General features: G+C 38.2%; 2 protein-coding genes across 2 annotated transcripts in view; both read right to left on the bottom strand.

Moving 5' to 3' along the window:
• The window catches only part of DRD5 (dopamine receptor D5), an 8,422-nt gene extending 4,746 nt beyond the window's left edge, over positions 1-3,676 (bottom strand). The window contains exons 1-2 of the mRNA XM_009635520.2: positions 3,660-3,676; positions 2,688-2,753 (exon numbers count right to left, since the gene is read on the bottom strand). Of these exons, the coding sequence (XP_009633815.2) occupies positions 2,688-2,753; positions 3,660-3,676 (83 nt within the window). The remainder of the gene's footprint in view (positions 1-2,687; positions 2,754-3,659) is intronic.
• A 6,059-nt stretch (positions 3,677-9,735) lies between these two features.
• OTOP1 (otopetrin 1) overlaps positions 9,736-13,447 on the bottom strand; it is a gene marked incomplete at its 5' end in the record, with an annotated part of 13,321 nt that continues 9,609 nt past the window's right edge. The window contains 2 exons of the mRNA XM_035891124.1: positions 9,736-9,906; positions 10,299-11,239. Coding sequence (XP_035747017.1) covers positions 9,736-9,906; positions 10,299-11,239 — 1,112 coding nt within the window. The remainder of the gene's footprint in view (positions 9,907-10,298; positions 11,240-13,447) is intronic.

The raw sequence follows: 13,447 nt of genomic DNA, 5'->3' as shown, positions 1-13,447 counted from the left end.
CTTTCCCTTCATTGCCACATATTCTATTTCCATTTCAAAATACACAGACCCACTGTTCTGCTGAATGATATTTATTTTAAAGTAGACGTCACTCAGAAATTCACACATTCTCTCATCTCAATGTAAAGGAATAGAAAATAATTAATGCCAAAAGGAAGTCAAAATATATAGACACAGATATACTGCTGAGGTTTAGGCTATAAAAGCATCCCTGCAAAAACCTCCCATTACAGTCAGGCTCTAAAGCAGGCAAGAAGAGGTGGTGGTAGAGGTGGAGAGGCTGGAAGTCACTGTACATTAGGCCAATTTAGCGAAGTAGCTGGACATGTTCTCAGCTGTAGAAGTATGCTCAAGTGGAGCTATATTTAGGAGCGTCGTTGAACGTATGCTTAAGGTCCATCAGTTTTGTTCACTGAAGCTGAAATGCTTTACTGCCCAGGGATGGCCAAAGACACGGGTGTATATATAGCCACGCCAAAATATTGAGGAAGGAGGGGAGAAAACTGGTATCATCAATTTATTCAGCACAGAAAAATCCTTGCAGACTAGGCCGGGTCCTCCTGCTTGTGTTTCAAATAAAAATAAATACGAGCAGCTGGAAAATGATCAGAAAAGCATTACAGGAATTATGTCTGGGAAACTTTCTTAGCCGAGGAGAGGGCACCAGAAGGGTTAGAAAGAGCTGGAAATGTCTTACAGAGGGCAAAGTTTTCTGATAACAGATGAATTTTAATCTTTCAGGTAAGGATGTAAAAACTGCAGTGGCTAGAAAGTGAGTCTATGAGAAATCAGGGTATACATAAGGTGCACATTTTTAACAGTGAGGATGATTATGGCTGGTGCAATTGATTTTGGGTTTGCCATCATTTGCCATCTGAAAGCTAAGGCTGAATGCATTTCTTAGAGACTGTGCCTCCGCTCGCCCCCCAGCTCTGTCTGGATTCAGACAGTACCAAAGAGCATTCTGGAGTCTGCGTTGTGGGAAAAATCATTTTAGACAGTTACAGTTATCCCTGCTGGCCTTAAAACCTATTCACGTTTTTCTTGACTTGGGACTGTGATGGATAGTATTAATTCACCATATATAACAGAATAAACGGTCCTCCCAGTATCTCCATTGCATTTTTTTTTTGTCATGAGTGTGATATGGTTCCTACATAAGCTGTTAATCACTCTCTGGGTGAAATCATGAAGTAATTGATGCTACCAGAAGAGATTTCCAAATTTTTCCTTTTTTTTTTTAATTCATACTGAGCCTGACTTCATTTAAACCAATGGTAAAAGATGAGAGATGTATGCCAGCCAAGACCAAAAGCAAAACGAATATGATTGTAAATACAATTTCCTGGTGGACCATCTTATATCTTAGTTCATTTTGTCTTACAAAATATTATCTTGTATTTTTGGATATTCATAATTATATACTAAAAATCAGTGTCATTATTTTTCAGGGGCTACAGAAGATGCAGCTAATACAGCAAGAGCTCACATGATGAACAACTACAAATAATCAGTGATATCTGAAGCAAGATAAAGAAAAAAGAAAATAAACTGATTTATACAAGAGTACAATTTGGGTACGTTATTCATATTCTCTGGGCATGCATGGCTACAGCACAGGTGAACTTCTGTCCTGAGAAAACTACCAAGATGAAAAAAGCGATTGTAATTTTCTAATACTGAACATTTAAAGATTTTTATTTTGTCTTTTGTCAACTGTATTTCCAAACTGCAAATAAAAATCAGGTGGGCTTAATTCCCAAAGAAGTCACTGTAGTTTTGCCTCTGGCTTAAATAGTATGACAGTTTGCCCTATGAAGTCATTTGAAAGCAAATTTCTTTTCAGTTTTCTGATTTTTTTGTTTCTCTAATCCACTGCATATTAACAGGACCCATGAATTTTATATTGAATGTGTAAATGACTGGCTTTTTTAGTTAATAGTTTTTATTGGAACACTTGCAATCAACATCATTTATCTCAGGATTTTACCCTGTCCATTAGCTTAGTGTGAGATTGTCTTCCACAAAATGAGTAGGAAAACCAAATCCTCTATGGAATCAAACACTAACTTCCGTAATGAAAACAGACTCTGTTTTGAAGACTTTTAAGACTGAGAGCAAAAGGGGACTCAGAAGACAGAAGTCAGCGGCTGGTCTTGGCCTCCTGAGGAAAGCAGGTGATGCCCATGCTCACCGCTGGGCTTCCCTTCTTCCGAAAGGCAGCAGCTGGATGGAAGGGAACGGGGTTGGGAAGCGGGATGCCCGAGCCTCGGCTGCTCACTGGCGCTGTGGGACAGCTGTAGCCTCACAGGGTAGCCTGTTGCAAATGCTAAACAGAAAACTACAACGGAAGGTAATTTTACAAGTGTGTCAACCGTTAGAGTGGATACGTTTTTTGACCTGTGTTTTTAAGAGTCATATAGGACCAGGGCTAGATTTTGTAGTTCAGGATTTATTTGGGGGAAGAATTCCAGTTTCAAATTTTTAAACACAAGTGGTAAGAATGATCAGCTTTGTCACTTTGAGATAAACAGCAGTAAATTACTGCTTTTACTTAGTTCTGCCTTCTTTTTTTGCTTTAGGTAAGATTTAAAATAAAATGCTGCTTTAGAATCAACAGGTCTCATTCATGTCCGTAGCAGAATATCAGCAACAGGGGTTAGAAAGTTCCTTATTAAATACCTATTGCAATAATCCTTAGGACTGTTAGTGCTATTAGAGAACACAGAGGAACTGCTGATGAAGACATCAGTCTGCCAACACAAGGCAAGAGTTGTACTGACAAAGAAAACCTGAAGTGTATTTTTCTGTCCATCCATGAGACAGCAATAGCTATTTACTCTGAACCAGGAATAGCCTTCTGCAAGCTGAGCAGAGACATTTCATCCTACAGCATGGCCAGGTTTGCCATTCTCTCGGTTTCTCCTGAAACTGAACCCACCAAGATTTTCTGTATATTATTTTGGCAGAGTTGGTCAATCAGAAGACTCTTATATACACTAACTTTCAAGATTTGTTAAAAGACTATTTTTGCCTTGGGGATTCAGCAGAGGTAACTCTACACAGGCCAGGCTTCACGAAACACAAAATGTGTATTGATCCGAGACAAAAAGAGTTGCTGTAGGGAGCAGCAGGTTCCAAAATGTTAGAGCAGAAAACAAAGCCAAGGACAGAAACTATCAATTGAAATATTGTCTAGCTGCTTTCATGAAAGAAAATATTGCAGATCAAATTATCTGATATTTGTGAATTGTTTGCTGCATGTAGGCTGTACTGATTGCACTAATTACTCACAATAATGATACCCAGCTCTGGATCTGAATTTTAAATTTGGGATAATTTGCAAGTATTTATTGTTGCTGCCATGGCCTTTCTAGTTAAAAATAACTAGCTAGTGCAGTTCCTTTTAGTACTATTGACCGAGATTTGTGGCCTGAGGAGGGACGGGCTATGTTATTTTTGCTGTAGCTAAGCATAAAAGATAATCATGAGAATTATAGTTGAACAAAAGTTTAACATTCATTTCTGCTTTGACAGAATATGAGGTAGTTTCCTTCCTTGGGTCATTAATTCTATTAATTATGCCCCATTAATTTATGTTGTTACAGTGTCAGGTCCCCACTGAGTGTGCGAACCGGCTTGCCCATGTCAGGCCTTACCTGTTCTTGGTGGCCATATCTCACAGGTTCAGTGTTGGTGCCACACTGAGCTGATGTCAAATGTAGGCATGGTCATCTCTGCTTGATATGGTGAAGTTTGGGCTTTTGACTCTTATTGCACTGGAAAGGTTTTCCAAAATGGTGAGGAAAGAAGAGAAAATTAAAGGTTTGGAGAGAAGAAAGACACTCTGATGCTTGGAAGAGGACTCAAGAATGTTTTCAGAAGTATGTTTGGCTGGCTTTGTGTCTTATTGAAGGATTTCTTGGTATTGAAGCTATTTGATTCAAGCAGGCAGTGGTGGAAAATCCCACCTGGGGAGCGCTGCAGGAGTGCTGCTCGTACCTGGGAGAGGAACAAGGGGGCTCATGGAACCAGCTGCCACTAAGACGTTGTTATGAAGCTGTTGCCTACTACTTCATAGCTATCAGTTGCTGCCTTCCTATAAAGGTCATTGCCCATTAGAGGCAAAATTACTAAATTCAGAAGATGATGGACTCAAGTCTGAACCAAACACCAAGTGTAGCTTTAGCCCTAGATATGTTACAAGTTGTTTCTGTGCATTTTTAAAAAGCATTCTGATCTTCAGTTAAACCTGGTAAATATTTGCAGAATAAACTAGAATAAAGAAGTTATGGTATCCTTGATAATCCTGGCTGTGTGGACAGGAGCTGTTCTTCACTCGGCTTTGATTAAATCGCGATATCGTTCCCTGGAATCAATGGATCTATGTGTGCTTTTCACAAAATGGCTTTTGATTCCAGGTATGTTGCAGTGACATTCAAGCAAATATTTATTGGAAAATGAACATCAAGCACCCACTGCTTGTGCAAGTTTTGATAGAAAATGTTGTGTAAAGATAATAGATTATGGTTGTTGCAAGTGAAGGAGAGAGGTGGCAACTGGTTTTCCTGCCATCCCAGTTCTTTCACAGATTTCCACCCACTGCATCTATCTTTCTTTAATAATGTAATCTTAGACCTGAATTGTGGTCCATTTGCTTCTGGGAAGAATTTGAATGTGTTGGTAAAGATCTTACCAAAGGACATATTTATAGGAATGAAACTCAGTTCTTTCTTAGGTGAGGTAGAGTAGCAGAGGAAGACAGGACACATGCCATAGAATACTGCAAGTTTTGCTTTCAATTTCAGCCAAGTGAATATTATAGGAAATAACACACCTCCTCATAAAAAAAATTACTCTAACCATTGACTATTGACATTACAGTGAGATTTCCCACTGTCATCAACTTCAAGATCAAATTCATCCTTTAAAGCTAATAGAGCCAACCCTGTTTTTTTAAGGTTCCTGTTAACAACTGCAGCTGTTCAGTTCTGTTTAAATCCAGATCTCATTTTATTCATGCATGCACAGAATGAGGCCAAATCCTTGGGGACAAGAGTCCCAGGGAATAAGGGATCCAATGAGCCAGCTGTACGTACATCACCTCTAATCTGACAGAGCAGGGTAGGAAAATTAAAAAATTAATGTTTGCATTAAAAAATTGAAGTTTAGGGATCTTTTTTATTTCATGGCTTTTAGGTGCAATTTATTAAGTGCATGTTTGGCTTTGATAATACTTCATATAAGATATGGTCAATGGCATCCACAGAGTCATTTTTCAGGATCCAGAAATGAATCACTTAAGGGTATTTTTACATCACTCTGCACAGATACTCCTATCTCAGTTCAACCTGCATTTTATGTACTGTCAGGTCACATAGAGAATAAATAACATTCAAGTTGCATTCATCAGTTTTGCCAGGCTGTTTTCCAACCTGCCTTGCTAAAACTTTAACAGGGCCATCACAGGCCTAGCCAGATACAAGTAAAGAAGTGGCGTTAACTGTTAAAATGAAAGCATCGTCCCTAAATCCACAGTCTAGTAGTGTCCAGAAACCTCACCTTAGAGAAAGCTCTGAAGAACTACCCTTTTAAAAAGCCTTTTTATCTTTATTCTTGCAAATGTGATCCTTAAGCATTTCTTAATCCTAATCTTAATAAATTAAATTAAAATTCATATTGGCTACGTGAAATATTGTCATCAAGTTTACAAGTGAATTACCCTGTTCACATTATTCTGATGATTGAAATATGCCCTTCATTTTCAGCTAGAAACAACTCCAGCAAAGAACAAAGCCTATGAATTGACAAAACTACTGTATTTTTAATTTTCTCTTTAACCAAATCCTGCTTTGTTCAGAGCTTTTGCAGGAAAAGGCAGAATAACATGAGCAGGATATACTGTGTGCCCCTACTTAGGAAAGAGCAGATTAGATCTTGAAGGATTTGTTACATGCTGCTCAGTGGAAGAGACAGTCAGCTTTTTTCTTAAATTAACTAATCAGCCTCATAAGGACCTTAAATTCCCTAAGCCAGCAGAAGGAAGCACGTACTTAAATTACTTGGATAATTTCCCTCTCTGCCATCCTCTGGAGCCATCTACTTGTCTGCACTGATACAGCCCACTCGAAGTCTATGGACCACAAGTGGGCCACACAACACTGGAATATTTCCAAAATTATCAAAATGGTCACTGGAAATTTTTTTAGTGAATAAAAGAGGACATTCAAAGTATTGAGAAATACTAGTAAAAGGAATTCTGTTCTTGTAGAAAGACTCAACCATGACTCCTCCACCATCTTAGAGTTGTTGTCATTTACTCTAAAAAACACTTGGAAAAATCTATGATCATGCAAGTTTCAGGCAAATGCTTGAGGACTGTAGGCATCTTTTTGCACCTTAGCAACCTTTATTCCTGTACATACATGAGTTTAAATGCTACCCAAGCATATATTATTGAATAAATAAAATTATCTAGGGAGGAAGGGAGGGAGTGGAAGAGTCTAGGAGAAGGGTATGATGAACATCAAAGAATACCTTTCTGATTAAGATTATACAGCAAAAATTTAGAATCCTTTACCTATCAAGTGCATTTTGGAGTTGACTAAAGAAATTCCCTTTTTAAAAAAAAAAATCTCTTTTTAAATAATGTTAAAATGGTGTCGGAGACATTCCCTAGAGATCTCAAAGCAGACAAACTGTCCCGTAGAGGCACCTCAGGCACACAACAAGCATCTGTCAGGCCTCGCTCCTGGGTAAGCCAGCTCCCCTGCCTCCTGTCACATGCCAGAGCAGATAGGCAGGCAGAAATAGGGTAACTTTGTGCTATTCCTTGTGTTTTAAAAACCGTGATAAATTAGTATTGTCAATATATGCTAGAGAAAAAGAAAAAAGAGAAGTTTGAAAGCAGATGTTTGAGAACACCCAGGTTTAGCATTGATTAGCTAGAGCTAGAGGTCACACTATGTTAAACAATCTGATTATTATTCCTAGTCCAAAAACCTATGTTTCTTAAAAATCTGTGTTTCTAAAATTTTTGGTACTTCATGACTCACCATTGCCTCAAGAGCCTTTAATCTAAGACCTGCTTCCATAACATCCTCTGCATTTGGATGAAACTTTTCGAGAAAAGTCCTGTCGTGAAAATCTCTTAAACTTCTCAGATCAAAATCGAGTCTCCGATTCCCTGAAACAGAACCATTTAAGTCAGCGGGGTTTCATCAGTGCAGCTCAGAATAGAATTTGCCCATTAGCATGTTTAAAGCATTTGCTCACTGCCAGAGTGCTGCCTTAATTCACTTTTCTGAATAAACTTTGATTTCAGCACTCAAAATCAATTTAATATTGTGGACAAATGAAATTATTTCAATAGTAATGTTAAGAAACAGAAAGGGCTAAGTAATTGCAGATGAAATATAACTAAATAAGGATGCTATTTATTTTTGAAACTTCCAAATGTGTGCTAAGTGTTTGTAATAGAGCATATGGCCCATTCTTGGCCCTAGGGCTTAGTGAGCTCTGCTTTGGTTGAACACAAATGGTGGCAATCAGCTGAAGAGCACCAGTTCTAGCTGAAGCACAACCTGGGACCCATCCCACAGAAGGGGAGGAAGAAGGAACAGCCTTTCTCTCGCCATCTTCATGAGCGCTTAAAAGATGAAGTGAATTTGTGAGCTTACTGAGTGAAATTTTTTTTTCTGATACCAGATTTGGCTGGAGAGTTGGTCCAACAGTTGATTTAGAAGAAAGATTAAAGCTTTATTTGATTATGTGGATGGCCCTATTCACTCCACTTAAAATTAATATGGTCTGAGAGACAACCAAGTGATGTGGTTAGAGCTGGTATTTGCTTGGAAGCGGGTGAGATCAATGTTCAGGCAGAAAGGTAGAAAAGGCTGCTCTCCAGAATGAGTGTAAGAGCTAATAGAGATGTGATAAGACAGCATGACAAGCAGCCCTAGAGAAAGACAGAGATTACAGCAATGTGATCAGGTAGTGACTCTCAAAAACCACTCAAAATCAAACAACTGGAATGGCTTTGCTCAGCCCCCTTGATGGTTCATCTAATCCAGAATTCACCTGAGACTTCAGATGAAAGTTGCTTTACCTGACCTGGGTTTTGCAACAGGCAAAGCAGGTAATGGCTGCGTGTGCCGCAAAATAGAACTGAAGATTAATTATGATGTGAAGCAACTCCTAAAAGGAATCAGGCAATTTATCAAATGGTCTGTGTTTGCCATCTAGTGGTACAAAGCCAAAATTTTTGTTCTGCTGCTTCGGAGCAGATAAGACTGCTGAAATCCGCCTCAGAAGCAGACCTCTCCCATGTGGGAATGTGACTGCTTCCAGGCAGGTGGCGGTGGCAACTGTGGTTGAAAGTATAACTGGAATTTGGGGAACTAGGGGCAGAAATTTTGCAGCCTGTGACCCCCCCAGATTTAGGAATAGATCATTAGTCAGTTAGCGAGTGTTACCCAGTAATTGATCTGTTGCTCCCTTTTAGTACTCTGGTCATGGCTCCAGACTTTCGATCTTACAGGTCCAGATTCAAAGGCATCCAACCTTGCACTGCTTTCTGTGAGAATTCTAAACTAAATATCCTGGGGCTTTGAGATTGTGTTCTAACACTTTATAAACTACGCTTGTAAAATCCTCAGCCAAGGGCCCTCCAGATTTCTTGAGGCATCAGCTATGCTTTACAGCATCCCTGGATGAAAACATACAATTATTTTCCAGCCAGGAGACTGAACTACATAGAAATTAGCAGCTCATGAAAAAATTGTATGGGGAAAATATACCATTCTGGCAATGGAATATATACTGCTCGACATAAGCTACAAGACTAGTTTTCTCTCTTACAACATTTCAAGGATGTGTGAATAAAGAATTAAGTAAAAGGATTAACTTTATTTGTCAGTTATGTCATATAGTAAATACAAGCCAAGGGGGGTGCATTAATAGAAATATATTTTATCAGAAGAAATTATATACAGCATAGCCGTACAAGTTATTTACCTGGATTTCTTGCTATGTAGTTAAGAAAATAATTATATATTGATTTTTTATCAGCATTCAGGAAGTTTAAAATAATTCCCACATCCCAACAAAATAGCAAATGTTTTCAGGTTTTACTATAAAAACATAGCTAGGAATTAAGAGTTGGAGTTTTCATAGTACCTCTGTGATTCAGGAGCATTACTTAGTGTAGCTGTTCCTGGGATTTTCCCTCCTAAGACATACAGATTTTTTTTAAAACCCCTTCACAAGCCACAATTAATGAAAACAAAGCAATACAAATTATATAGAGGACAAAACCCAGATGACTAAAACAAAGATTAATGAGATCGATAAATTTTTTTTTAAAACCCCCTAAAAAAGCCACAATTAATGAAAACAAAGCAATACAAATTATATAGAGGACAAAACCCAGATGACTAAAACAAAGATTAATGAGATCGAATTAACTTTACTATGTAGTGTTAATCATATTAAGTAATATGATTCTGAAAAGCGTACCTATACAATAGCACCACATATGTAACAAAGTATGTGGAAGAAAAAAATTTTTTAAATTACACGCTATTAGCTATGGTCCCTTCTTTTTTTAAAAAAAAATTACTTAATCTTCTGTTTATTGAGCAGCTGCTGCTACATTCACTCATTCATCCACCCACTCATTCAACTGTTATTTAATTAATTATTCAATCAATTGTTCACTGAGGGACCGTATATGATCTATGTTTTACAATTGACCTCAAAGAGTGAGGCAGCTGAATGCATCCGATAGAAAATAGAAAAAGGCATCGCAAGGTTCACAACAATTATCCAGGGTTCAAAGCCAAAAACTATTTCTTCTAGTCCATTGTCATATTCCGGGCGGCACCCAAATGCCGGTGGTATCCAAAGCTGCAAGGAAAGAATGCAAGGCCAATATTAATCACCAGCGATATGAGTGACTTATGACTGTCCTTAATGACTGTGACCCCACCAAACTGCAATTTGGTTTTAGAAATCCCTAGGAAAACCCTCCCTGTTGCTACTGGGGCACACTGGTGGAAGAGGATTTCAGCTTCCGCTGCTGCCACAGTTTTTGTGCGGTGACTAAAACGAGCCTAGGCTCCCAGATTCCCAGGTTAAAAAAACTTTGTTCCCAAAGGCACATTCACTTATTCTTCCAGAAGAAGTAAAATTTACTTGCTACAAACTATAGAACCATGTAATTTTAATACACTTATCAGGCTTGAAAGGTTGGGAAGCTTTTGGGTATTAACTTAGGAATTATGTTCAAAATGCCTTACCGAAAGATTGCACAGGAATAAAAACGCAGCGATGTTCTTCAGAACTCTCCTCTTGTTGTTTGTAACTGAGTTTCTACTGTAAAATGAGAAATCTGAGGCTGAATGCATGACCGAACCTTTTTCCTGACTCGTTTCTTCTTTGGCACCACCACCATTTTCTCTCCCACAGATACTGCCCTTGCACAGGCAGGGCACCTCTCCGCTGCCACGAGCAGCTCTGCCATTGTAAATCTCTTTGTACGAGGGGGTAAGCGATAAAGTGCTCCCCCGAGATACAGTCACTATTCGAAGAGTTTTAATATCATCATTCACCTTTTCCTGCTTACGGTGTATGGATTCAATGATAAAGAGGTTCTGAATATATTTCTCAATAATAACCAGGACAGAGTAGGGCAGGTTGTACCATGTGTATTTTGGATGAGCCTGGGCACAGATAATGGCAAGGATTGAGCCCCAGGAGAGGAGCCAGGACCCTGCAGCTGTGCCCACCAGCAGTTCTGCATCAAGTTTTCGAGCGGGATTCTTTGAATTATCCAACGATCTATCTTCCAGTCTGTAGATGAGAAGGGCGACAATTCCAGCCGTACACATGAGAGCCAACACAAAGATGGCATGCAAGTAGAACATAGTAAGTGCTAACTCGCTTTTGATTTTTGAACGTCCAATCTGAATTAAATACACAACAACTATGGCTATTGTGCTAGTTAACACAATTAGTCCAAAAATCATTCCAACAGTTATGCCATGGAATTTGAATGGAGTTTTGTGTTGCTGGTGGTGCTCGACTTTGCGGCCAATGTTCTTCCACAGGACATAGAGCATCGTGGATGCTAGGATGTGGTACTCTATATTAAAGGGGTATAGATAATATATTCCTTGAGAAAATATCGAACAGAGAGTTGTTGTTGTGCAATTGCATTGAGGTGCATGATCATCTAAAACTAAAGGAGAGGGAGAGATTAGTTATGTGCATGATAAAGATTTCTCGTTCGAAGTGAGTAAATAAAACATAATAGAACAATAAAACATAAAAGGTAAGATTTCAGTCAAAGAACACATCATGACACCTGCTTAGGCACCTAAGAAAAGGTCTCGTCATTGAAGTCATTAACCTAACAAAGCTTTTGCACATGCACTGACATACGATCTCTGACTTCATTGCTCAGCCGCTGAGCAATAATCACATCATGAACGAATGCTGCACCAAAGTGCACCAAACTTCAGCAGGGTCTCGGTAAATATACTTTTTTATACTGTGAAAGTGCAGATCTCAAGGGCTTTGAGTCCTCAGCCCTTCAGCTTAGAAAGGCTTTTATAGAAGCCCGGGATCTGTGGATCAGATCAAGAACAAGGTTAACAAGGAAAGAGCTCAGGTCTACTCTCATTTTTATCAGTCATTTACACTAGCGTGGTTTCTGATACCAAAACCACCTTATAAAAAATTTATTTATGTCTAGGAAAGAGGTACTTCACAGATACTTTCATTCAGTGTCCCAGTATAGTTTTAAGGTTAAAAAAAAAAAAAAAAAAAGAAAAATCAGTCTTCTCCTTTTGAGAGCAACCTATGAAATAATTCTCTCCCTGCAGTAGTTACCTGCACTGTAACCCCTAAGGCATCTCAATGAACAATTGTTCATATTTGTAAAATAAATATATTTAATGTGCATTTATAACCTAAGCAAGTAATTTCAGAAATCAGAAATTTCCACACTGGCAGAAAAGAAGATACTTATTTTCACAATGTATTTATTTATAAATATAAAAAATACATGCTGAAGAGCACATTATTAGGGGCTGATCTTAGATTTGTGCCTGAAAGTTTTTCTTGTTTATAATTTTAGAAGAGAAGAGGAGATGAGAAAGTTGGGTTTGTTTTGTCTCAAGCACACACTGTTGAGACATGGAAAAAAATTGCTTTTGCAGTGGATTGTATGTTAATGCCAAACTTGTCTTGCAGATCACTACTTCACTCTCCCTTGTTTCAGACGCTATTTCTGACTATTCATGATTGTGTAACAATTCTGGCAGCAGAATAGTGGGAAATAATATAAGGAAACTGCTTCTATTTAACAAGTAGAAATATCAAGAAGAGCCACTAATTTGTGAGCCACTAACCTGCCCTCTACTAATGTTCCGTGATTACAACATCTCTGAACTATCAATTCAGCTACCTGATTATTAATGGGAGGTAGATAGTTCCCACAGATACATCTAAAGGGTAACATTTGCAAATAAATGTAAAATTGTGGGCATAAATTTAGACATAGTTATACTGAAAATACTATTTTACAGATTTTAAAATTAGGTTTTCACTTATATGTGAACTTTGGCAGAAATTATTAAAAATGCCTAAAATTTTTCAATTTATACAGACTATAAATTGGCAAAAAGAAATTAGTTCAGGCTTTGGCTTTGTAGACACAAAACCAGGAGGTTTTAGGACACGGGCACTATTGAATTCACTAGGTGGGAAAACATACGTTTTCCTCTTCAAAAGCTGTCTGTCTTTTCCCTCATGAACATGATCAAAATTTATCAGCTGCACCGATAAATTTACATGGGAAGAAAATTACTTATAGCTGCTGAGGACTTCTATTTTGTCTTTAGAATTAAGCACTCCTAATTTCCCTACGCTTCAGCGGCATTTGGAAGTGGAAGGTGTCCCCAGCAGTTATAGTCAGTGTTTGTTGACTATAACTTGCAACATCTTATCAATGGAGAAAATGGTTTGTTATTAAAAAAGAACCACTCAGAGCAAAATCTGTCTTGTAAAGCAGCACTAATGGGTAACCCCTGTCCCTCTGAGCCATTCCACTGAATCCCATAGGATCACACGCTATGTGTAACCACTCTCCTGGGAAGGACCTGCAGGATTATCCATGCTTGCTTTGCTATGAAAAACTTACAAAATAGTAAACCCTGTTTTTAACACTGCTATGTTCAATTTACTTCTATGATTTACTAATAAAGGGGCTCCTCAGTGATGTTACTCCTCAAATAAAATGTTTTTTAAAATCTTTTGGTTGTTTGGAACTTCCAGCATCTATTTTTCTCCTGGATCTCATCCAAAGGGGAGAACAGAGGAAACAGAAAACTATGGCCTGGATCACATATATGATAATAATAATGTTCGTATAACATTTAGTTGT

This window comes from Egretta garzetta, unplaced genomic scaffold, assembly GCF_000687185.1.
Source record: "Egretta garzetta isolate BGI_Z169 unplaced genomic scaffold, ASM68718v1 scaffold193, whole genome shotgun sequence".
Classification (NCBI taxonomy): domain Eukaryota; kingdom Metazoa; phylum Chordata; class Aves; order Pelecaniformes; family Ardeidae; genus Egretta; species Egretta garzetta.
The sequence above is the reverse complement of the archived record's forward strand: the minus strand, read 5'-3'. Positions and strand labels throughout refer to the sequence as shown.